General features: G+C 36.4%; 1 protein-coding gene across 1 annotated transcript in view; it reads left to right on the top strand.

Annotated features, from left to right (window-relative positions):
* Positions 1-23,840, top strand: part of SHOC1 (shortage in chiasmata 1) — a 62,211-nt gene extending 38,371 nt beyond the window's left edge. The window contains exons 15-28 of the mRNA XM_068423910.1: positions 2,855-2,962; positions 4,718-4,905; positions 9,753-9,825; positions 11,270-11,339; positions 11,915-12,093; positions 12,622-12,727; positions 14,502-14,613; positions 15,570-15,691; positions 16,658-16,751; positions 17,771-17,902; positions 19,265-19,414; positions 20,514-20,685; positions 20,900-21,457; positions 23,740-23,840. Of these exons, the coding sequence (XP_068280011.1) occupies positions 2,855-2,962; positions 4,718-4,905; positions 9,753-9,825; positions 11,270-11,339; positions 11,915-12,093; positions 12,622-12,727; positions 14,502-14,613; positions 15,570-15,691; positions 16,658-16,751; positions 17,771-17,902; positions 19,265-19,414; positions 20,514-20,685; positions 20,900-21,457; positions 23,740-23,840 (2,165 nt within the window). The remainder of the gene's footprint in view (positions 1-2,854; positions 2,963-4,717; positions 4,906-9,752; positions 9,826-11,269; positions 11,340-11,914; positions 12,094-12,621; positions 12,728-14,501; positions 14,614-15,569; positions 15,692-16,657; positions 16,752-17,770; positions 17,903-19,264; positions 19,415-20,513; positions 20,686-20,899; positions 21,458-23,739) is intronic.
* The last annotated feature ends 2,708 nt before the right edge of the window (positions 23,841-26,548 follow it).

Genomic DNA, 26,548 nt, shown 5'->3' with positions numbered 1-26,548 from the left:
TTTCCCCTCGTCTGTCACTACTTGCCCTTGTAAAAAGTCCCTCTCCTGCTTTCCTGTAGACCCCCTTCAGGTACTGGAAGGCTGCTATAAGGTCTTCCCGGAGCCTTCTCTTCTCCAGGCTGAATAACCCCAACTCTCTCAGCCTGTCTTCATAGGAGAGGTGCTCCAGCCCTCTCATCATCTTCATGGCCCTCCTTTGGACTCGTTCCAACAGCTCCATGTCCTTCTTATGTTGGGAGCCTATGCTAAGCCTATGTTAGAAATGAGGAGAAAAAAAAAAAATCCATATTCATTGGTTGCTTTCTGACTTCATTTCTCTCTTATGTGGCATACAAAAACCCTGTAGAACCAGAAAAATGAAACAAAAGCCAGCAAAATCAGTGACTCCTTACTTACAAGATTTTTGGCTATAGATAAAGTGAGGATCAGGAAAACCTCGCAGCAAAATACAGACTGTGTTTGAGGAAGATTTAGAAAGCTATTGGGTATTTTGTATTATTTTTTTAGTGGTACTGCTAGAACTAGCTGTAAGCATAACATAGCAGGCTGTCTACTACCTGTCAAGTTTTTATATTATGTCCCAAGTTATGTGATAAGCTTTAGCTATCTAAATTTTATTGCTTTCTGTGCTGAATGTGTTTTTCTCAAAATAAAACTAATGATAATGAAATTACAAATAAGAGAGTAGGCAAACAAAAAATTTTAGTGGTCTCTGCAGAATGACAGTCTGTAATCTATAGAATTACCATATTAAAATTGTCATCAGCAAGGTTCTCGTAATTTGAGGGAGCTTACAAAAAAGCAAACACCATCTTCACAAACATGAGGGAGAAACTCAGTATCTATATCCGTATCAGTGAATCGCAGAAAGGAAACCATTGCTGAGAAAAGTATACAGAGAACTACTACTGCTTCTCAAGATCAAGGAAAAAAATGCCAGAGTCTGCATTTTAATTCAAGATTAATTTAAGAAAACTTATATCCTTTCAAATGCAGTTTAGGTGCTGCAGAAACGTAGCCTAAAGTAGGAGCTGAGCCAAGTGGCATGCTTATTCAAACTTCAGGGCCCTCTTTGCTTGTAGGTTAGCTGCTCAGTATATTACCAGTTGCTAAAATTACAGCAATGAAATCAATGAAAATGTTTAGTGGCTGAAATACTGATGAGGCAAATAGTCTCTATTAGACCTTGCTTTTAAGGGCAAGTGTTTTCCGAGGAATGGGTAATATTTACCCATCCCTTGTTATATAACAATAACTGTTGTTGAACACAAAATTGATCTATGAAATAGGTGGGTCTTTGGACTACAGCTCAAGGAAAGCAGTAAAAACTTTTTGCTCTTGTTTTAAAATACTGAAAAAAGTCAGGTTGATTTAGCTACTGTTGTCTGCACTGAAGAGACACAAAAGTGCAAGGGAGGTCTTGCATTTTGTCCCCAGCTAAAGAAGCAGAAGGAGATAGAAATTTTTTGCTGGAAGGTCCATAAAACATAGAAATGAGGAAGACTCTAACATATTCAATCCATTCCTAATGAATATGTCTTTAATTGTATAGGAGATTCCAAAACCTCCCTGGTAACTTACTTCACTCTTTTATTGCCTTCCTGGTTTTAAATAGTTTCACAGTATCCAATCTCATTCCACTTTACTCCAGAGTATGCTGATGCATTTTCTCATTAACCCCTCAGTGAACATAGAAAACAATCACTTACTAGGATGGCATTGATCTATTAGAAGATTATTATTCCCTTGCTGGTCTTTTCTTTCTGCACCAAATATCACCAAATGCTCCAGTCTTCCTCAACCATTTTTAGCATCTTGAAGTATGCTTTTTATTATTAAATCCACTTACTCTGCAACAGTCACGTATTTCCTTTCTTAAGATAATGAACTACACCACTCCCTGTGCGCAATTCCCAAAAATGCCTTCTTTCTTCAGACTAGTAATTCCTTCCTGTTCAGTCAAGTCCTTGAAGATTTATTCAAAATGGGTACATAACACAGAATAGGTAGCCCATAAATTGTTTCATTTACTCTGTGTGTCCAAGAAGAAGCAGATGTCCTCCAAATTTACCTTCTCAAAGGTTAAGATTCTCATCAGAAAAGCTTAATTAGGTGTGGGGAAGGTGATATCAGAAGTTAAGACTCTACATGGATTATTATTGGAAGACAATAGGAATTTTTCTCATGATATATCCGAGGACTAGCTGGGTCCAAATTATTTGCCATAAAGAATGTGGCTTTTATTGTCTAAGATTTGTTGAAAAGGTGCTGTGAAAAGCTCAATTTGAGGTTATCACTGCTTTAAAATTGCTTATTGATTAGTAGATAATCTGCCATTTTGATTTCTTGGAAAGAGTTTTGAAATGTTTGGAAAACGGGTTAGATGGAGTTACAGTGCCGTTCAAAAATGTAGTGGTTTGACTAGTCAGATGAGGAAATTGTAATGTGTACAGCTGGGCTTGTATGACAGACAAAAAGATGTGAAATTTATCAGTTTCCATGTATATTTAAAGATTGCCTTGCTAAAATCAGTAAGGCAGTGTGGATTTAATAGCACACCTAGGGGAATTGTTATCCACTCCTCCAGCAAGCACAATCTATCCCTACACACCTTGCAGAAACAGTTCCCTGTGTGCCACTTGCTCTGGGTCAGATGATATGGGAAAACTTACGCTATATCGTAAGCTATTTGCCAAGACCACCAGATCCAAACTTTCAAGATTATGTCTGTTTAAGTGTGTTTAATGAAAATTGTGAGATAACAGGAGCTTTTAAATATATATACATATATGTTATGTATAGCATGATTTCTGAAATTTTATACAGACCACACCTGTGTCTTCTATTTGTAAAGGTAAATTAGATGAGAAGGAGGTCATGCTGTTCAGACATGCTGCTCTGGTGCACCTGCTGGTGACAGTTCGAGATCTTCTATTAACGTGTGGCTTGGACACAGCACTAGGTTTGTTTTTAGTAGTCAATAATGATACCCAGAAACCCAACGCTTTGTGTGTATGCCACAGTCCATCCTTCATGTTTGTAGGCTGTGATTCTTTGCCATCAGTATACCTCCAGCGTAGCTTGAATATGATATTCAGCCCGCTTTGCTTCTTTATTTCTGATCCATCGTTAGAAATGAATTCACTGCAGATTGTACTTTGGTATATGCTGAGTTCATGACTAATATACCACTGTTTATGTTATTACATGGATTTGCCTAAGAGATATTCATATGAACTCCCACATATATAATGTGTTGTTTTGTATCTCAGAATGACAGATTTTCATTGGAATCTCTATTTGGAAACTGAGAAAAATGTAAAAATGGCAGCTCCTTTGTTGTTCACAATCCACCTTCTGCAAGCGTGGAACAATTTCAGCCTAGAAATATTCTTAGGCTCCTTGGAAATTACATACTTAATACTGAGGGCATTTTAAGCAAAATCTGAAATACTGTCTAACGTATGATGAAGCAGGGACTTTCAAGTTACGGTCCAATTCTTAGCACTGGACTCACACAGAAGCTTTGTCTGAGCTTTTCTGGTCTTATGCTATTCAGGTTTGGAATATGAAAATTTTTTGTAACCCAATTTTATGCCTGAAATGATAATGCCATGCTTATCAAGTTCCCATAGTTGTGTATTGTGAATTTTCAGATAGATCTATCGGAATAGATTCATAAGGAGCTGAAGTTAGCTTTTATGTATGCCCTAGAAAAGTCAGGCTTCCTCTGTCTTTATAGGAGGTAAGGTGGTTCAGAGCATCTAACTTCAGTCACACAGAATTATCCCTTGATGGAAGGTGTTTCCTTAAAATTGATGTAAAATGGAAAACATCTGCCGTAAACAGAACTGTGGGGAAAAGGAATTATGTTGTATTCACTTAATATTTCTAGCAATAAATGAGTACGAAGAAAAATACAGAATGAATATATAGTAGAATAATAAGTAGAATTCTTTTCTACAATTACTATAAACAACGTAGGAGGATGGGAGGGAGATAAATGAGTGGTTGTTCCTCCTTTGTTCTATTGTGGCAAAAGCACCCCTAGATTATATTTTAGAATTACACAGCACCTGTTCTTCCCGATCCCAGCAACACCTCACACAGGAAACTGCACAAGTAGAAAAGATCTGAAAAAAACTTACAAAATTGAGCCAGATACTAAGTTGGCCCTGTAGTCCTCGCTATTGTTGTTATGTTGTGCTGTGCTGTGTGATTCATCACATAGTTACATTAGATGGTTTTTTTCTTTATGCATTTTCAAATAACCCCAGCATTGTTCACCATTTATGTACAAAAGGCATCATTCAGAGTTGAGAAATAGTTGTGATAACATGAAGAGTGGTGAAAACACAGGACAAGTAAAGCTTTGGACAGTGGGAATATAAATAAAGTTGTTATTTAGTATAAACCATATACACTAGTTAAATATAACAGTGCTGCTGCTGGTATCTGCAGCTATAGAATGCAATGTTCTGTAATTCTAGCAGGAGGCGTATACCAGTTACTACAGGAGGTATAGCAGTTTTATAAAGGCAACTTATGTACCTGATTAGTAGTAATAGTATCCTTCCATATTGGTGAGCCATTAAATTTTCATCTTTTTTGTGCAAGATACCTTCACATAAATTTTAAATTTATATGTATACTAAACACAAACCTTGGCCATTATCTTTTGTCACTACAATTACTTCTTTTATTGCTTTATTGACAGGTTATTTGTCCAAGGCAAAGGATATCTATAAAAACATCTTAGAATCCTGTTTGAATAATATCTGGAGGCAGTTGAAGATTGTACAGTACAGCAGCCAGAAAAAGCATGAAACAAATCCCAAAATAACAGAGCTTCAATGTCAAATGTCAAATTGGATGCAAAGTTATGGAGAGGAACACAGTGTTAAGGTTAACAATGTAAACAATTTCTCTAAGTAAACAAAACTGCTCCAAACTATGCAAATAATTATAAAACCTTCTTTCAACAGGGGTTGGTTTATGGAGGGAAGTCTTATAATTACCTTTACAATTCATTTAAGACCTCTATCAGGAGCAGTGCAGGTTTCTGTTTGATCAAATCTCCCCTTGTTGCATGACTGAAATAACATGCATATGAGTTTTAACATTGCCAGGGTTTCATCTTGTTGCAGGTGGTTTTGTTTCCCTGGTAAGTGTATTGTGTCACATCATTCAATGAAAATTATATTATCACCTTTTATTTGAAGGCCTCAATCTTCTTCTGGTACAAAGAGAATCATAGCACAAGTCAGGACTGTGTACTTGTGCAGTGTTGTGGCTCAGAGCACACGCACTATGGAGTAGTATATGGGTGTTGTTATCCATGGACAACCTCTGCTGAACCCTTGTATCAGGCATTGTAATTAGATAAGAAGCAAATATCCATGAGTGATAGTATGGTATGGACGATAGAGTTGCGGAGGACATTCAAGCTATCCAAAGATTTTTTTTTTCTGGATATGTGACTATTTTGGGTAATACCATGCAGTGCAGAACACCATTTTCCTTTGCAGAATATTTAGCATTTATTTACAGAATATTTATCACATAATGAAACAGAAGAGATAAAATATATGATTTTTTAAGTGTCCTGACTGTTTGGAATAGAATTTATGCTGCTGAACACACAGCCAAAAAAGATAAATCTTCAAGCTTACTTTCATTTATTTTAACTTCTTTCCATAGTTCACTTCCTGGAGCTTTCTTCTTCTTTTTGTTTCTGTTAAGACTTGCACTAAGAGCTCTAAACATCTTTTGATTAAATTTTCCTGAGAAGAAAAATATAATAGCTTATTGTACACCCTTTTAGAATTTAAAATGGAAAGGAAGCAACCAAAACAAAATGGTGCTGATTGTCTTGGTGCCTGTCCTTCAATAGTCCCTCTAAGCTGATTTCAGCATCATTTTCTTCTTCTTAAGAGTTAACACATTTTTCTTTGTCATATTAGGATTGTGCTGTACTAGGAAACGTTGATTGACAACTTTATCATCTTAATGTCAGCTCAGTGACAATTTTGCTTTTCTTCTGAACTCCACTAGATATGATTTTTTAAATTTTTAACTGCAACTCTCTTGAGTTTTGACTTGCTTGCATGACTTAAGGTCATGCACACATGCCCATGCAGTGTAAGACTATATATGATTTTATTCACAATTATAAGATGGTTTACTGTTCCCTAACATTCAGAGACAGGTTTCAATGAGCCAGAATAGCCAGGAGTATTCCAGTTTTAATAAGTAAAAGTTGTATTGAATAAGCCATTTCCTGTTCTATCACATCACATCAGCATCAGTTAATATGATATGAAGTATGATTATCTGGTTGTCCTTTTATTAGCCAAAATTGTTATTGACGCAGGATTATATGGGATGTTTTCTTTGTAAGCAAGAAGTTGCTAATGGAATAGAATAAACTGAACTTTGCTCTTTGTTTCATTAACTTTTGTATTCATGATTAGATAGAACATGACGAAAAATGTCATCTAGCTCACAACAACATGTAATGAGTATTCTGTTGTATTGTGTGTGAAAAAGCAGTCTGCATTTTAAAATGCAGTTGTCCAAAGCTGCTTTCAAACGATCCAGTGGATTGTCAGGTGACTGTTCTGTGAACTGACATATGGAAATGGAAATCTGCCTTAAGCTTGTCAGGCTGACCGATATGCAGAAGTTCTTTTCTGACAAGATCTAGCAGAGTATTAATATTTACATATACAATTATCTTGCATCTGTGAGTCTTAAGAGTCACACAATGCCATGTGCCTTCTTAAAAATCTTACCTTGTGTGCCCCATGAAAAGTGTCTATACAATGGCATAAAGGTTCCTGTATGTACATATTCTTCTTTACAGACTTTGATTATGTAGCACAAGTTCAGTTTGTGTCGTTTTAAATGGTGGACAAGGTAAACACCTTCTCTGGTAGTGATTCTTTTTAAAACGATGTCAGTTTAATAGGTTCTAATCCTTTTCATTCTTTTCATCTTAAGCAGTATTTAATGAGTCTCAGAGATAAGCAGTCTCTAGCAGGAACACTTCAATGTACTCCATCTATGGTCTGGAAAATCTTTCTAATTAGTTCAGCAGTACATCTAGTACCTCCCTCCAGTACATCACCATCTTGCAGGCTGAATTCTAGATATCTTCAGTTTAAGTTTTGCCTCCATAGGGATAATGCCTCTAATGTGACAGTAATAATCTGTCTAGTGCAACAGTAATAATGTAGTATAATGCCTTTAGATAATATTTTTAAATAGCATTTTTACTGTGAATCAAATATTCCAGTTTAAGATTTCTTCTAGAACAGCTTTGGTCATAAAACTGAATTCCGATACTGATGTTTTCTATAATATTGTTTCTCCAACTCATGTAATAACGAAGACATACATCTGAGTTTCAAATCGTTGGCAATAGGAAGAAAACGGCCAGCAAAACTTCAGCCCTGGATATGGGGAGAGCAGAATTCAAGATGCTGAAGGAGCTAGTTATTAAGGCCCCCTGGGAATCTGCTTTTGAAGGTGTTGGGGTCCGTGAATGCTGCTCACTTTTTAAGAGCCATAGCAGACAATTCCAAAGTGTCGGAAGTCAAGCAAGCAGAAGGCCAGTGTGGCTGAGCAGGGATCTTCTAGAACTTAGGCAGAAAACGAAAGTGTACGGACATTGAAAGCAAGGTCAGGTGACATAGGAGAACTACAGAGATGCTGTTCGCCACTGTAGGGAGAAAATTCGTGCGGCTAAAGTTCAATTAGAGTTCAAGCTGGCTAGCTGTGTGAAGGATGACAAAAAAAGGCTTTTTTGAATATGTTAACCACAAAAGGAGGATCAGAGATAACATTGCTCCATTGCTTGACGAGGTTGGTCACCTCACAAATAGGGACGTAGACAAAGCAGAGAGGTTTAATGCCTTCTTTACCTTTATCTTCAACACTGATGATGGGCCTGGAGACCCCCAGAGCCCTGTGCTGGAAGATCATGACTGGGGTGATGATAAACTCCAAGCTGACCCTGAACTTGTTCAAGACTTGTTGCACCAGCTGGATGTGCATAAGTCTATGGGGCCTGATGGGATTCATCCCAGGGTACTGAAAAAGCTGGCTGATGTCATTGCAGGACCTCTCTCCATTATTTTTCAACTGTCTTGGGACTCTGGAGAGGTCCCAGTTGATTGGAAGCTGGCAAATGTTGTCCCAATTTTCAAGAAGGGCAAGAAGGAAGACCCTAGTAACAGGCCTGCCAGTCTTACTTCAGTGCCTGGTAAAATTATGGAGAAGGTTATTCTGGGAGTTATTGAAAAACACTTGAGAGACAATGCAGTCATTGGTCATAGTCAGCATGGGTTCATGAGGGGGACGTCCTGCTTAACCAACCTAATTTCCTTTTATGACAAGGTCACACATCTAGTTGACCAAGGAAAGCCAGTGGATGTGGTGGGTTTAGGTTTTAGCAGTTTTTGATCCTGTCTCTCACAGTATCCTTCTGGATAAAATGTCCAGTACACAGCTAGACAAGTCCGTTATATGATGGGTGAGAAATTGGCTGATGGATTGGGCTGAAAGAGTTATGGTAAATGGGGTTATATCAGACTGGCAGCCAGTCATCAGTGGGGTTCCTCAGGTCTCAATTTTAGGACCAGTGCTCTTTAATGTTTTTATAAATGATTTGGATGCAAGAGTCGAACGTACGTGAAGTAAGTTTGCCAGCGATACTGAACTAGGAGGAGCTGTGGACCACCTCGAGGGTAGAGAGGCCTTACAGAGAGATCTGGGTAGGCTAGAGAGCTGGGCAATCACCAAGCGTATGAAATCTAACAAGAGCAAGTGCCAGATTCTGCACCTGGCATGGAGTAATCCTGGTTATACGTACAAACTGGGGGACAAGAGGCTGGAGAGCAGCCCTGCAGAAAGAGATCTGGGGGTTTGGACTGATGGCAAGTTGAATATGAGTCAACAGTGTGCCGTGGCAGCCAAAAGGTCCAACCATGTCCTGGGGTTCATCAAGCACAACACAGCTAGCTGGCTAAGGGAGCTGATTGTCCCACTCTACACTGCACTGGTGCGGCCCCACTGCAAGTCCCATGTGCTGTTTTGGGTACCTCAATATAAGAACAACAGCAAACTGTTAAGAGTGTGTCCAGAGGACGGCAACTAAGGTGGTGAAAGGCCTCGAGGGCAACACTTATGAGGAGTGGCTGAAGTCACTTGGTTTGTTCCACTTGGAGAAGAGAAGGATGAGGGGGGACCTCATCACAGTCTACAACTTCCTCACTGGGTGGGGAGACAGCGGAGAGAGAGGTGCTGATCTCCACTCTCTGGTGACCAGTGATAGGACGCAAGGAAATGAAATGAAGCTGCGTCAGGGGAAGTTCAGATTGGACATGAGGAAAAGGTTCTTCACTGAGAGAGTGGTTAGTCACTGGAACAGGCTCCCCAGGGAAGCGGTCATGGGACCAAGCCTGTCAGAGTTCAAGGGGCATCTGGACGACGCTCTTAGCCATATGGTTTAGTTTTAGGTAGTCCTGCAAGGAGCAGGGAGTTGGACTTAATGATCCTTGTGAGTCCCTTCCAACTTGAGAGGTTCTATGATTCTATGATTGTCATTCTAGAAAACTCCAAGGTTTCCATTTTTGCCACCTGCTTAGTCAATCTCATGATTTCTGTGTAAAGGAGAAAGAAAGATGCATGCAGGCTAAAAGAACAATTTTTTTGCAGTACTAGATTTTCTTTTACTTGTCTTCTTCCAGATATTAATCATAACAAGAATGGACTCTCAGAGAGAAAAAGCTGCCCTCATTCACACTTTATCTAGAGTAGAAGGTAAAATAATTATTTTTATGTATATTTTTGAAAGAAAAAGTGGCTGTTAATCTCTGCTTCACTGGATTCTTGTTTATATGATTTTTGCAGGTGTTTCTCCCTTTTCTTCTCATCAGGAACCTTTCCGTATACTTTTCTCACTGTTTTTTGTTTCCTAACTCTTCCACCAGCATTTTTTCTTTCTTGTAATTTTATTTTCTCCTGATTAAGGGTTCTAGTATGATGTTTTCTGTTGCAAGAGAATGATAGTTCATCTGTCAAGTCAAAGATTTATTTAAGAGAACACAAAGGAGATATGGGCAGCCCATTGCCTAATTATAATTCTATCTGTTGACTTGGTCGGATGATTGTCTCTGTGTTTTTAGCTGATCAATGGTTACAAGTTTTCTTCCTTGCAATCTTAGTAAGAGCAGTTAGAATTTAGAAGGCTTAACTAAGCTCCCTAGCATAAAACCTTAAACGAGTAGTTAGGTACAGATCATGATTTCCCTTAGCCGTCTGTTGCTGACCTCGTTTGCTTATTTGCTAAATATGTAAGCATATGCTGTAGCAATCTGTTAAACTCAAGGAAAAAAAAAATACTGTTTCCATGTATCCTGGCCCCCCACTGATACAAGCAACACTTTCATCAATTCCTCATTTTACATGTGAGTGATTTTTTATGAGCTTGTTCAATGTTGTGGATTCAGCTGGTAAAACAAACATGTTTCAGGAAGATTGTTATTTGAGCCTGTACTTATGTTTAGAGCAAGCCACTGATTCCATTCATATTGCTCTTTAAAACCCATTTTTATAACTCCTTCTTGCTTGAACCTTATCAACAGTGTCATGTATTGTTCTTTTGCCTTTAAAAATCACATTAAATTTCCTGTGCTCTTAAAAGAAGAAAGCCTATCTTTTAGAATGTTTTGAAAGGGAGGAGGTATGTTCGCAATGCTTTTACTAATAATAATGTTTAATGAAAAGTATTTTATTTGTTTTAAGATCTTAAAACTTGGTTGCAAACACAGGTCAACAACTAAACTTTTGAAGAGAGGCATTTGCGTTATACAAATACACCTTTTTAGCTCTGTCTTCCAGTCATACTTGTAAAACTTGAAGTGTACAGAAAGTGTAAAGGAATTTAAATGACAAAAGGGCAAAGATGCTTCCTTTTGCACTAGCCTTTAACTTTTCATTTTAACTTAATCAGGTTGTGAGTTTGTGAGACATGAAACTTGTTCACATTACTTCATCCTTGGGTTCAAATTGGAAATTTCTAAGTCATTATACCCAGCAGTGCAATACAAGCTGAAGTTGTATAAGGCTTCATCAAGACAGACAATGTAAATATATAAAATTTTAATATCCTGTGTTGTTCCACATTTGCTGCTTACTGCTGTGCATTGATTCATACCCGCAGAGGTTCATTTGTTTGATTAAGGCTTTAATTCTTTTTATGCAGGTTTAAAAGCTATGGATTTAAATTCTGAAAAAAAAGGAACCTTTTTAAGTTGTAAAGATATCATAAGCCAGTAAGTTGAATTCTTGACTTTTGAGAACAAAGTCTTTACTCAGGACTAATGTCAGTGAAACTTTTGTTCCTTTTATTCATTTCCATGGGGCTTTGCAGTCTGGAGTAAAAATTTCAGAATATGGATCTGCAGCTTCACTCTGGAAGGGGAGAATTTTGTCCGCGCTCTAGTAAAATGCTTAGTTGTGAGGCTCAGAGGAACTTCTAGAAAACATGCAATTGCATGTTTCTAACTTTTTGTTTGGTTTTGCATGTTTTAGAAAAACCTCTTTAGAACAATATGTAGAAAACATGTTTGTTTTGCATGTTTTAAAAAAAGGCATAAGAGAAATAATAACAAATTATGACATTGCAGGAAAATATGAAAACTTCAAGTAGGTAATTGGAGGGGGGGGAAGTACAGCTTTTAATTTTTAAAGAAATTACCATTTTAAATTAAGGAAGAGTAAATTCTTTTTTGTAAACAGACCTTAAACAGTGATAATTCTTCGAAGTAAAAATGTGGGGTTTTTCTTCTGAGCGTAATTCTATGTGAACTTAATTTTATTAATATTTTGTTGTTTTTTTAAGCCTCAGTAGATATTCCTGTGTTATTGTACATAATCAGCAAATTGGAGCTGACTTTCCTTGGACACACTTCTCATTAGTAGTGGAATATGATTATTCTGAAAACTCTTGCTGGAAAAATCTGTGCAAAAATCTGAATGTTACTTACATGACTTTTAAAACCACCCTGCCTGAAACAATACAAATGGGTAAGTGCTCTCCAGAATTGTAATAAACAATTCATTTGGCATGTGAAAGGAAAGCATTTTCTGTTTCCTAAAATGCTACATTCATGGGCCTGTGGAATAGCATGAGTAATAAATTATGAAGGCTAAAGCCAAGCAAACAGAGCTGGTTTATCTATACAGCAAGATAGGAAGGTCTTTTTCTTAGGGTGTGAGCTTAGTTTTGGCCAGGATATATTAGTAAAAGTTGGCTGATAAAAGACTCGTGCCAAGTTCACAGATGATTGTTTACAGTTCTACAAGCTGTATCCACCCTTCCTCGTCTTAAGGGAATGTTGCTGTAGATCTAAAGGAATATAAATTAAAGCTTAATTTCAAAGAGATTCAGAAGAGTTTAATTTTGAAAAAAGAAAAAAAAAGCATATAATGGAAACATTTTAATGGGGATGAAAAAAACTGCATTATTAAAAGATCATGTTTGTTTAAATACCTAAATGTATCTTTAGTTTTTTGCTTATGAAACTACTATCTTACGTATACAAAATGTTTCAGGGAATCACTGTGGTTCCTTTCTTCTGGAGGTACAGATTCCATATGTATTTCTGACAACTGAAGGTCTTCTAAATATGCCAGATATTCTTCAGCTTTTGGAATCCAAGTGAGTGAAAATAACCTATTTAATCTTAGTGCCTATTTATTTTCAGATTTCCAGGACATAGATCTTGTCCTACTATATCATATAGCAGCCATCTACTTGTCTGTCAGGTACATTACTGCAATTACACTATTAGCATTTTAAGAGACAAGAAGATAATTTTTCTGCTGAAGGTGATAGCTTTATTCTGTAGATTTACACAGATGTCAACCAGACTGGAATTGGCTGATTTGTTTATTTAAATGATGAGCTGGCATTTTTAGTCAAAATAACTTTTTTAGTTCTCTACTTTTCCCTGAAAATCATAAAGCTACCCCAAAACATTTTTGCCGTAGTGCTTTTTGGTGCTGGTAAGACTTTGTATTTAATTCTTCATAAAAATTGCTTTTGAATTTTTGGGGTTTTAACTACTGGAGCTATGCTAAAAAAACAAACCAAACAACGGCAAACCAGTCTCATTTTCTGATGCATCACAGCTTTTGGGAGAGGCTAAGTTGAAAACAAAAACTACTTTATTTGTAAAATTCAGATCTAATATTAACTTAATTTTGAATACTCTTTAACCTGTACAAAAATGTTCCTGTTTGTAAATTGTTGCACATGTGCACTATTTTCTTTGACATAATTCTCTTGCATTTTGCTTTCACAATTATAAATGCCTGATAAGACTACCTTTTATCATGGGGAGGAAAAAAAAAAAGAATGAAATAGGGGACGGAGCAGCAGCATCTCTTAAACATAGTGCCAGAGATACAGATGGTTGATTTCATTGTGTTGCTGAAGAGACATGCCAGTTTCGATCCTTGCTATATCCTCAAGTCAGCTGTGAAGCCATTTTTGAGCTATGTCTAATTGCAGTTCAATAGGAAAAAAAATATTATATATTTGACATTTAAAATTTGAACATTTAATTTGACAAGCACTTTTAAACTCTGACCTGTTCAAATTCTCTGTTCAACCTGGCCGTAAGCTAAGTACCAGGGAATGCTTTTTGGTACTTTCTTACTAGCTCCTCTTAGCACTGATGAAGTAATAAAATAGGTGAGCAAAGAGCTATATAGTTTCAGAAAAGCTTATAGTTCACTTTTTTATTAATGTCTGAATACACTGTCCATACAAGTTTCTAGAGGACTTTCTGCTGGCAGATTCAGGTTTCAGGTCAGGTTTAATCCCTTGTGTTTCCTAGGGATGAGGCCAAGTAGTATGACAATTGTCTCTTCTCAACTTCCCCCCTTAGTCAGCCAAGACTGCCCAAAAGCCCCAAGCGTGTGATGTTCATTCAGTGAGTCTTTGTTCACACAGCTGGTAACAGGAGGCTATGCTGCTGGCAGTTCCCGTTCAGTCGGAAAAATTTAGGATCATACCAATGGCAGTCAGGGAGTTTTCCCTCGGTTTGCTTTCCTTGTGCTGCACAATCATGGAAGGAAGAAAGAAATGCAATATACATTTAATTACTCAAAAGGAGTATCTAAGTATATTTTCTTGATTTATCTAAGTTTCTGTATTATGTCTTTTTTTTTGTAAACTCAAAGGCTGTATATCAAGGTCATATTTGGTGCAGTTAGCAACATAATTGAATTAATCCAGTAATATTTCATTAAGTCACTGCTACATTGATGTGTCTTAAAGTGAACTTGAGCATTTGAGAAAAATCAAGGTATGAAAAGACTGTGTAATTTTAAAAATTATATTAAGAGATGTATGTTATTCATTTCCTTTAAGAAAATCTTATTATTTTATTTAACGGAGATTTAATAAAATAGTGTCACTTCTTCAGGTACAGCATTACCTTTGTTGAAAGAAGCAGCAGCTACGCCTTAAGGCTCTTTGGAAGTACAGATCGATATGTTGTGTTGACAATAGATGAAAGTACAGCTATCTTTTTGCAGGTACAAAATGAAACTAGTATGTCCAAATTCTGTTATGCGTTGAGTCATTTCTAGGCCATATCTGCAGCCTTCTAACATATCTTTTCTTCCTTGTAATCGTATTTAATCCATGCATTGTTTCACGACACAAATTATTTTCAAATTCATTAACTCAAAAATTCTGTCTGTGCCAGTTTAACTAGTTTAAAATGTTCTCATCTCTGTACCTACATTTCTTCACAGAAGTGTAACATTTGAACTGAGATTGGATTGTATTAAATATAGTTAAAGGATGCATACTTGAATAGAGGGTTGTATAAAGGAATATTGTTATAACCAATTAAATGTATCTGTGACTATGTTCTCTTACCAGTGTGCATGTTAACTCCTCCCGTTTAAGACATTTATCTGATTTAGTCTAGAGAGTAATTTGTCCTACTTTTAATAAAAAGTAATAGTTTAGACAATAGCATAATACTTAAATTTTGGTATGCAGCAAGACAGATGACTTTACAGGTAGAAGAACTGCTACTGAAAGATAGATAAAGAATAAAATCATCAATTAGTATTGCAAGCTCAACACAGATAGACATTCCTATATGCAATTAGCGATGTTGTACTTCATATATTCAGTGTAGGTATAATATGATTTGCGGAGGTTTATAACGGTATTTTGCATTATTAAGGTTCTCAAAAATCTTAAGAACATCCTAAAAAGTTAAGCAGTGATTCCTTTTTACAGGAGGGAAAAAGAGGCATGAAGCAGTGAATCAGCTTTTTAAAGGTCAAACAAAATTAAAGTTGGGAATACAACCTATTTTTCCTGACTCCTAGATGCATCTTTAATACCTGTAATATTTAGCTGTATTTATGTTTGATCTAACTTCTGCATAATACAGCAATGCACATTAAAATCTTGTGACAGCCATGGTAATATATTTATTTAGTTTTTACTTTTTATATTATTTCTATGGTAGAGTATGGAAGAACTAAATTATGAGAAATCCTGTGACAATGTAATATCGAAGCTGATGGCATTATCACTCCAATATACATGCTGTTGGATTGTTTTCTATTCCAGAGAAAAACTGAGTTTAGAGTAAGTTATGAAATTCTTTTGTTATCTTGGTATTTTTAAAACAAACTTATCACTAAAGGAAGCTGCTTATTAGAACAAGCTAACACACTCTGTTCTTTTAATTTCTCTCAGAACAGTATGAATATTGTAAGCTGGTATTTCTAAACTGGTATTTCTGCTATGCTTTGGACTTTCACTTAGTTACAGTGTTGTCATGCTCCTACTGAAAAATTCAGTGGAATGACAGAACTAACAGTGATCACTGGAGACCCCAAAAAAAGTTAGCAAAGATGTTTTTCATGTGTTAGGATCTTTTTAGTCTTACACAAGAGATGATAGAGAAATGGTTGTTATAAAATAACAGGATTTGAGGCAGGTAATGCTAATGTGAGGTTTATTTCAAATCAGCAGGTCCAGAAATTTCACAAGACTAAGGATATTAACCACTGGAGTTATTCTTTATAACTGTTTGAAGTAGATTAACCCCTACAAATAAATGGTTATGAATTACTGTGTTAGCATCACTGTATATCATTTGCAACAGGGAGACATTCTCAAGTGTTCTTCCCGTCCATCAGTAGCTCTCCTTTTGCTGTGGAAGCACAGCTTTTGTTGATATAGTTCATAAGCATTCCTTTATTACCTGTTGTGAGATTTTTTTTTCTATGAGCAAGTGGTAAATTTTCCATGCATCATCTTTCTTCTCTGTATGATTTTTCTCCAGTGACTGACCCTGATCCAGTCCTTTTGCCTCAGGCCAGGCTTGCTTTGCTGCAGGTTGACTCCATTTTCTTCCTCACAGTGCATCCTTCAGCACGCAGTCACAATGTGTCCTAGTTTTCCTTTCACAGATACTAATGCTCAAACTGTATGAGTGTTCTGAATTCCAGGAAATGAAACAGGCATTTATTAACACATGGAACAAACGTTTTGGAATTATTACATGTGCATATTAAATATTCACGGTCCAATGAAACTGTTTTATAGGTACAGTCTCAGGGGAGATACTGTGCTTAACCTTGTCTTAATTTATGCCACTCTAATTGAACTTACACAGAAGTCAGAAGACTTTGAAGTGAAGGTAATTTTTTTGGTAACAACCTTTCTGTTTTAATCTTCACTGTGTGATATTTCTAAAGTGCTTAATCAAGTATGCATTCTACATCAAAAACATAAATTAGCTCAAAATTACTAAAATAGGAGAGAGGAGCTTAATTCAGTGCTGCTGAAGTCAGTGAAAAGACTATGTTGACTCCAGTACAAGTTGAGTCAGCTGAAGTGTTTTTATGACTAGGAGCCACAAAATGGGATTGTACCTTCAATTTTATAAATTATTAGGACATGTATTAATCCTGCTTATGTCTTAATTTGAAGTTTCAGGTTAATATTATGTTTACTAATGTAGTAGAAGAAAAGAAAGTGTATTTTTTCTCTGCTGTCGGCTAGTTTGCATTTTTTTAACATGGCAAGATAAATTAACATTTTTCATTATAAATCAGAAAAATGCACTATCTAGAATAATCAACATTAAAAAATGGGGCAAAAGTTTCATTCAGCTTACCAAGTTGATGTCTGTAACTTATTTCTTTTGCATGAAGTAACATCTTCTTAGGCAATTTTTTACTTATTTGCATATTAAAATTTGTTTCAAATTCATCTGGTTAAATGAAGGTTAAAGAGAGAACAAATCTTTTTTCATTCCATATACTCAGCAGGGTAGTTCATGTGGAAATTACACCTTCAAAGTGTTACATGTCATCTTAAACTATATTAGGCATCTCAGAATTACCTGTTTTGTTAGGAACTCGGATTATACCCATAAATTTGCTCACATATAAAAGACCTATAGGATAAACTAATTTCAGATAAATAGGATTTGCATAAATAAGGAGTGTAATTTGCAGCCAGGCTAGTGGTCAGAGGTTGCAGTTCCTCCCCACCATAAGCATGGATCAGGTTTAATTACTCCACATTACCAGCTATTGTGTTCAGGGTCACCTTTCAGCTTTCTCCTTTAACTTCTGTAGCAAATTAAGGCATTCCGTAGTATTAACTTTTAACCTTTAAACTTTTAATAAAAATACTATGTATCCCTTTTAGGTGGTTCTTATGCCAGGGATTGAAGAGACAGCACTGGTAATTCGTCAGATTGCTGACAACATTTTGATAGCATCTAATATCAGTCCTCATGAGTGGTTGGACAAATCCTGGCTTTCTGTCTTGCCGTCTGAGGTTTGCTTATATTTCCATTAAATTACACTGTTTTCTTCCTGTTTCTCAAACTCATAAAGTTCTGGACTTTTTTTGTTGTTCTCTTAAAATATATTATTAAAATAAGAATCATTTTTTATATATATATACACACATACATATTTTTATATATATGCCTATATATATATATATATATACATATATATATATATGTAATGCTTCCATTATGCTTGTCAGCACAATTTGGTGCAACTTGGACTTTCCTTGTGCTTTCACAATTAACCAGTAAGAAGTTTAAACTCCACATCCGCTGGCCAGTGTGTACAGTTCTACAGTTCCAGGCACTAAGTTTAAAAAAACATATAAATTGTTAAAGGTGAACATACAATGGCTTACTTGGGCAGGAAGCCAAATTCATCAGTGCTGATCCATTACCGATGTCAATGGCGTTGCTTACAGACTTGCTGTAATAGAAGATAGTAGAAATTTGTTTAACTTCTCATGCAGTAGTTGATATTGGATATTTACAATAAATGCTGGAACAGGTCCATCAATCACAGTCAAATAAATGGTGTTCTTTAACTGGTATATTAAGGTTTCCAAATTAAACATCTGGATTTGTTCATTTTATGTGGAAGCTTTGAACTCTTGTAAAGCCAAGATCCTTTTTGGCTTTTGAAAAATTCAGAAGCATTTTAAAGCAGGTATTGGCGTGGCCTTTCAAGTGCGGGATATTGGATTATAGGTTTTCCAATTTAGAGATTAAGGATACTGGTAAAAAACCTGAGAGGAATCATTGATTGTATTTTGTCTCTGTTAAAGGTGTTAGATCCTGGCATCTGTTGAGTGCAGAGCTTTATGAAAGTCAGGAACTGGAAGCTGACATTCTTAGAATGGTACAGCTCTCAACTTGCTGCCCTCTGTGTGACATTCAGCCTCCCCCTAGCAACTCCTGCTTTTGGCACTTGTCTTATTGCTGTTCACAAATGTAACTTTTCTAAAACAAAACCAGACTTGTCAGTTTATCTTGACTTAGGTAATTCTCTTCAAAATGGAGAATAAATGGTAAAGCTGGTAACACATTTTAAAATCAAGTTTATGTGATTCACTGGTTTCATCCATTACAATAGAAACATCTTTTAGACTCTGCCTGCTTTTTATCAAACTATTACACAGAACTTACTCTTTTGCAAAACTGATACACTGTGACATCTATAGTAAAAAAAAGTTTTGTGGGGCTATAAAAATGCGCTGTTTGAAAGCTCTATTTCTATGATATACTGTATGACCTATTTATAGGACTGTCACTCTGTAGAAACAGAAAAAAGGGGAAAAAAAGGTTTGTCAGATATCAATCTAACAAAATATAATTTCCATTTCCAGACAGAGAAATGCCTCCTTACTTTTCCATGTATCAACCCTCTGGTTGCTCAGTTTATGTTAAAGAAGGGATCTCCGCTGAACAGGTTGTTTCTTGCAAGCTTTGATGAACTTCAGGGACTTCTGCCAGAGGTTCCAAAAAAAGTTTTAAAGGTTGGACAAAATTAAGTTATGTCTTAGATCAATCTTTTTGCACTGTTGTAATACAGTTTTTTTTTAATCTGAAGCTACATGCACATTTGCTGGTATAATTTAAGAATGAATCATATGCTAAAGAATGGCTAAAATGTTGAGCCAACTAATTCTCAGCAGATTTTGTCAAGTCACCATTATGTTTGTGTGAAGATGATTAGAATATTTCTTTAACTGGAAATATACTCATGTGATCAGCTTCTTCAAGCTTCATTGTATCAAGTATTGTATCAGCATACAAGCTTATATGTTTCCCTAATATAAGAAACCTTTTCCAATTAAGAATTTCCAGGACTTCTGTCCTCCCTCTCTCTCTTCACTCCTCCCTCCCTCCCTTTCTTCCTTCCTTCCTTCTTTCCTTCCTCCCTCCCTCCCTCCTGTCTCCTTACTCTTACAAATTCATAGTACTAAGCATTTGAAAGAGCCCTAGAGGTTAAGATGAACAATTCCATAAAGTATCCACTCTGCAGCTAGAATTGTGTTTCAGTTGGTCCAAGTCTGGGAAAATTAAAGACTGATTAGAGTCATCTAATTAGATAAAAAATGCACAGCTTTTATCAGTCAAGAAAATGGGAGGACAAACTTCCACATCATAAGCATTCAGTTAAGGCGAAGGAGCAAGTGAACAGATATTTGGGCACTGAATATCAAGTTGTGCATGTTATTGTAATAACTGCACATGTGTAAACCCATGTTTACTGACTGAAAAACACAAAAAGATCTCATCAGTTTAATTCCTCTGTGGTGTATGATATGCACCAATCCATTGCAGACACTACTTCCCATGGTCCTGGAATAATGAGAGAGAATAAAGTATACTAAGGTATTGATTTTCCTGTGTTTCAAGAGACAGGCTATTACTCTGTTTATAGATTTAAGACAGGTGGCACATTGTCTACTGTACATGCTTCTCCTGTATTGTTAAGTCTTTTTTTTTTTCTTTCCAGTAAACAAAAAAATTATACATCTTAGAATCCTAACAACTAGTTTAACTTTTCATATTTGACAGTGCAGACATGTAGTATAAACACTCCTCAAGTATCTTTTTTTTTGGTTTCAGCATTTTACTGACATGACATGTTCATACAGCCTAAATACTGCTGCTCCACTAGAAACATCAGTGAAAGGTGCATCACCCCCAGAAAACCAGAATAACGTCAAAACATTCTGTCCAGATTATCAACAAAATCATAAGTCTTTAGAGCTGCTTGGTAAGGCACAAAACAGCGCAGGTAGTATCTTGAATTACTAGGAAAATGTGTCTCTGAAACCAAGTGAAAATCTGAGTGTATTAGAATCTTTATCTTCTAATCATAGAAAGGTCAGTTATTCCAAGGAGACAGACTGCAACTGAAATGCTCAATGGCATCTCAGTTGTCTGTAAAGTATAGAAAATAAGCTAATTTTTCATTCTCTAAACAGAATGTTCAAATTTTTCTCTACCAGGACCATCTCATATGAATTCTGAAGCCATAATTCCTCCATTGAGTCATCATCAGCGTTTTTTTGACTCTGATCTTCCAAGCTATATGCAGAAGAAATCATGTTCTTCAGAAGCAATTATGGGGAGGAAGCAGAATTTCTTTGCTGTGCCAAAGGACTGTGAAGATTTTGCTCCTCTAGATGTTACGAATTCTCTTCATGTTCAACGACAGCCTTTCAGGACACACTACAGCTCTGATCATTCTTCCAAAAACTCTGAAAAAGAGGATTTCTTTGCAACTTGCAGTGACTATGCACCTCAGGGAAGCTCTAAGAGTTTTCTAGAAGAATTTAGAGACACAACATTGAAGAACACAGAAATTCTGATTGATCAGACCCCATGGAATGACTCTTCATCCACAGGCCCATGTGATTTGTTTTCATCTGATGGTTTTCTTTCTGATTTCTTTGTTGACCCAGACGAGCTTCAAAGTCTGAATTTTCACCAAACAGGTAGAGAATCTAAAGGAAAGAGGAAACAAAGTCCACCGTTCTTATGGACAAAAGAAAAATATACAACAGGTATGTCCAAAGCAAGCAGAATTTGCTGAAATTCTGTTTGTAATTCGACTGGAAACAGGAGTATCTGTAAGACTAGATTTTCTATTTTTTCAAATAGTTGTTAAATCCAATCCAACCCAACAGTTGCATGTTTTCTTTACTAAAAAACTTACTTGCATATATATCTTTCTTCTGTGGTAAAAGGTTTCTAAAAATTTATTTTCTGTTTTGGCCATAAAGAATATTAAAAAAAAAAAACAACTCTGTTACTGCCATTATTTTTCCTTGGTAAAATATTGGAAAGTGTAGTTCTCCGATATTGTAAGCTTCAGCTCTTCTCTCTTTGACAGTGTCTGAAATGTGCATAATAAACATGCCAAAATTATTCTAAAAGTTCTGGGAAAGATTATTTTGTAAACATAGGTTTGGACAAAAGGGGGAAGAAAAGACTAGAAAGTATTTTCTCTAAAGGACAAAAAGTAGATTCAGCAAATTCAGAGTGTGAAATTTAGGTACTACTAATGGCTGTGTTTTGCTGTTGGTGTTAATGGAGTAAGAATTTCACTCTGACAACTTCCTAAGTTTGTTTCATACAGTTCTCTTATTCTTGGAATATTTTTTTTAGCTAATGTCTCCAGGGCTAAACTCTCCATCTTGAAATACTTCCAAAGCATAGTTCTTCAAATAGATAGTATAGTGTGTACTTCAAAACTTGGTTTACCCTGTGTGTACAGTTCTTATATAAAAGCTTCAGGCTTCTCTTTTTTTGTAGTTTTCTTATCCTTGGTTTACTTTCTCAAATATAGTTAGCTTGAGACGTTTTTTGATAAGCCATAATACATATCCATGGAGTCTTAAAAGTAAGAAAGTGTCACTAGTCCTTGTCAGACTAAGTATTCCTGTATTGTATATTGTAGTATTTAATTCTGCTCCTTCCCTATAGGTGAGGTGGCACATTCTTTAAAAGTCCAAGATTAAGTTTCTTAAATAAAGTGCCTAACTCCTAGAACAGATGATTTAATCTATGTTTTCTCTGTTGCTGCCTGTCTCTTGGTGGTACAGCAAGGTCAGCTCAGATTTAAAATGTTTTCACTAATTGGATCAGACTCATTCATTGAAACACAAGTAACACTGATATCATTATGTTTCATGGGCTGCTTAAGGCAATTATGGAAGTAAAGAGAGGAAAAGTTAATTGGATATGGGGAACTGCTTTTAATTTTCAGCCTATGTAAATTAAAATGTTCATACAGAAAATCTGGACAGACCTGTTGCCTCTCCATTGAGATTAAAATTGAGACCTGGAATATTGCTGTGTAGTTAACAGTATTTCAGTAACCTGTAACTGGCACTGGCAGTATAAAATTATAGATAAAGTAGTTTCAGTAGAGGTCAGGGAAGATTCTTCTGGTACCACATTTTACAGTATTCTGAAAACACTGTGATCTCCTACTGATAATCTTTCTGTAATACTCCTGCCCAGTAGGGCAAAGGTATACTTAAATCTGAATCAAATAAAAAAACAGAAAAGTGATTTTTGCTTTAGATTTTGGAATAGGCTTATTTTATTTTATTATTTATTAGTCAGGAGAAAAATAAGTATATGAAATAGTTGTGCATGCTAATACAAAAAAACACCTTAATACAGTGAAAACCTTCTGAAGTCCCAAATTTAAGAAATGTGAAATCCCATGTTTTAGAAATCTGTACAGAGTGAAGTTAAAAAGACACATTGGAAACTCCCAGGGATTTCTTCAGGCTTCAATGACCTTCTTCAGCCTTTAACACTGACCTAAGGATGAAATTCTTAGGTCAGTGTTAAAGTTTTCTGACAATACCTTTTGAAAAGACTAAACAGAATTTTCCTACAGTGACTTATTTTGAATAAGGAAATGAGTAGCTTTTTTAAACAACTTAGAAACATGAACTTGTCTCCGGTTAAAAAGAATTAACTTTTACAATTACTGAATAGTACTGAGTGTAATATAAATGAAGTAGAAATAAGCATTAAAACCCTTACTGAAATATTGTGGTTAAGTATAGTGCAGGTTGATGTATTTATTTTGTATAAGGTCCTGTATTATTTTTACAGGGTGATATGCATAAAACTGATCAGTAGTAGTAAGTAGTAGTTAATATCAATCTGTGCGTGTTAAATTTTATGGCAGTTGATACTTTTCATACAGAGCATAGTGGTTAAAACTGAAGTCTGTTGCTGCTTCTGAGAAACACATAGTTAAACCTGCATACATGTTGTATTCGTAGTTTATCATACATATCTCCTCTTTCCACTTCTTTTCCAGATTCAGAATTTGCAGAAGTATCAGAGTTCAAAAAAAGGAGATTGACATATGAAAGAGTCCCTGGAAGAAGGGATGGACAAACACGTCTTAAATTCTTTTGAATAGATGGGGATTTGCATACTACACATAATTTTTTAAAATCTTAAACTCTTTGAAGGGAAATAAATTAAATTCTTTTTTTTGTTGTTCATTTTTAGGGATAAATAAGGTTTTGGGAATCCTTCCTAATTCAGGATTCTTTGTATGTTTTTAAAATTTTATTAAACAAACTAGTTCCTTGAACCTGGAGAATTACTGCTTCTCTGTTCATTCTCATGGGTGATATAAAGGTACTTTATCACTCTTTATACAAAAATAAAATATAAATGAAAAATACCAGACACTGAAGCTCATAGAGTTTTCAAGGCACCTATGTTTTCTCCCTGAGCATGCAGCTTTCCAGACTTAAAGATGGACTAGATCTGCTGGAATCTCAAGGCTGCTCATAAAGTTTTAGGGCTTTCTTGCACTTACAGCTGTGACCCTTTTTATTTGTCCCTCGGGCTCAGTTCCACTTCTTTCCTTCTGACAGCTCCTTTAGAAACCATGTGATGACTTCCTGAACTGCCTTTAATCATAATCAAGCTACAAAAAGAACCTGTTATTTGTTTTATGGACCACATGTGAAAGATACGTTGAAATTGACAATTCTAATAGATTTGATTCAGATAACTAAGCTGTGACCCTAGCTCTGTGCATAATCTGGTGGAGGCCATTTGTTGGCATCCACGTTTTTCAGCCTGCTACAGTGCATCGGCAAGTAGGGAGATGAGAGTCATCTGGGAGGCAGTGCCAGATATTGTAGGCTACAGCTGGAAGGGGTAAGAGTTTAAAAAAAAAATTGGCATCTTAATTGCAAGCTACAGAAGACAGAGGATAGAAGAGCACCTGAACCCTCACTTTCCATCAAAAGATTTGGCTATGAAACTGGAAACATGTGTGGGAGCAATGGTAGACAGTTAACTCCATTCTGCTGCAGGAATGCACACATGGTTTTTGCACAGACATGCCTGCCAGCTCCAGAATATCAGTGTCTGTTCAGTGGCCTTCAGCTGAGATGATGCAGTTTTCAAACTCACGATCTTTTTAAGTTTGATGCAATAACAGAAAGAAAAAAAGAAAAAAGCCACCACGTTTATGGTTTATGCTTGCAGTAAAATACTTTCTTGACACTGAGCCTTCATTAAGCGCATATTCACTATTTGGATAAATAAAATCAGCGCTTAGTGGAGAAAGCTTTGGTCTCTCAGAGAAAATGGAGTGCTGACTTTTAGCTAAGAATTCCTAAAAGCTATGATGACAGCACTAACAGCAATTTTAGTTCACAGTAATATCCCCACATTATTTGTACCCAAATTGTTTGAAAGACTTTAGAAAACACCTTTCAAGTGTAACATAAAAAGACTTTTAGCAGAATTGCAAACAAGCCAGCATTTTCCTATTTTGCCCAGAATAAGAGAAAGACTTAAATAAAAATTGCAGTTTACTTACTATTTCTGGCCCATTTTTGTGGTCACTTGACCTAACTATTTTACATCTCTTTTCATCATGGGTTTGGCTCTGTTTTTCAGAACTGTCTCCCCGATTGCCAGGCCCAGGAATCTGTTCTTTTAAGAGTGCAGCTCTACAAGGCTTCAGTTACAGATGACCACAGTGGACAAAATTATAGCTGCCACTGCCAAGCTATGTATTTATGTCCTCCTTTCCCACAGGGAAAGGCTGACACCAGAACTTTCACGTGAACAGTCATGAAAGCCCAGCTCAGATAACCTAGAGATCGCTTAGAAAACACAGGCATAGTGCCTACATTAAATAAGTAAAGAAAATTCAAGTGCTGTCTACATTAAGTTTCCATTAGGCAGAAAAAATGTCAGTGTGCAGTTAGTTACTGGCGACATAGTGGAAAATAAGGAAAAGGGCTTGCAATGACCAGTCATTTTTTACTGTATTTACTTATGACTCTCAGCCTCTTACAGATGCATACACATTGATAAATTTATCACGTTACATTCTGCCCCCTCTTCTCATCTGTTTAATGTGGAGGAAAATTACTATTGCACTATAAAGATGCACTTCCTCCCCCTGCTCCCCCCCGGCCAAATATCTATAACTAAGAAGAGTTAGGAAGCAACTAATTCTCAGACAAAAAGATGCAATACAAAAATTAATCACCAGTCCTCCATCAGTGAGTGGGGACACTTAGTTCCTGGATCAAATTTGCAAACTGCTTAGTGAGCGGGCAGGTGGCACCTGTAGATGGAGGACAGCCTTGCTGATGGTCTGTGAGAGATGACAGGGAGAAAACGGGGCCTTGTTGCTCGTGCCAGGCACTTAGTGTATGGATGTGTGCGCTCAGTTTCCTTCCATCCTGTGGGACCTGCTGCCATGAGACTGGTGTGAAGGCCTCTGTGCAGTGTGTGGAGAGTTGAGACCTCAGCAGACAGCCCTCTTGGATGCTCTTTGGTAAAGGAAGCTGAGACCTTGTTGTCCACCCCACTGCAGATTACACCTGTTAAGAGTGGGGGCAGCAAAATGTGATGCTTGCCCCTGTCTAAGCCATCCCAGTATTCAGTTCAGCAAAGCAGTGCAGGCCCAGGGACACCTGCAGCTGGAGACAAGACATTGTCCCGTTGAGTGGGCAGGTAAGAGACACCCTGCTCTGCTGCCTACAGAAGCAGACAGCTGCTCAGGCTCATTTGTCAGGTTCCTTAGTTACCTCAAAAAAGCGGACCTGCAAAGGCTGAGCTGCTAAGATGAGGCTACTTCATTT

This window comes from Nyctibius grandis, chromosome Z, assembly GCF_013368605.1.
Source record: "Nyctibius grandis isolate bNycGra1 chromosome Z, bNycGra1.pri, whole genome shotgun sequence".
In the NCBI taxonomy this organism is placed as follows: domain Eukaryota; kingdom Metazoa; phylum Chordata; class Aves; order Nyctibiiformes; family Nyctibiidae; genus Nyctibius; species Nyctibius grandis.
This window is presented reverse-complemented; position numbering and strand designations above follow the sequence as displayed.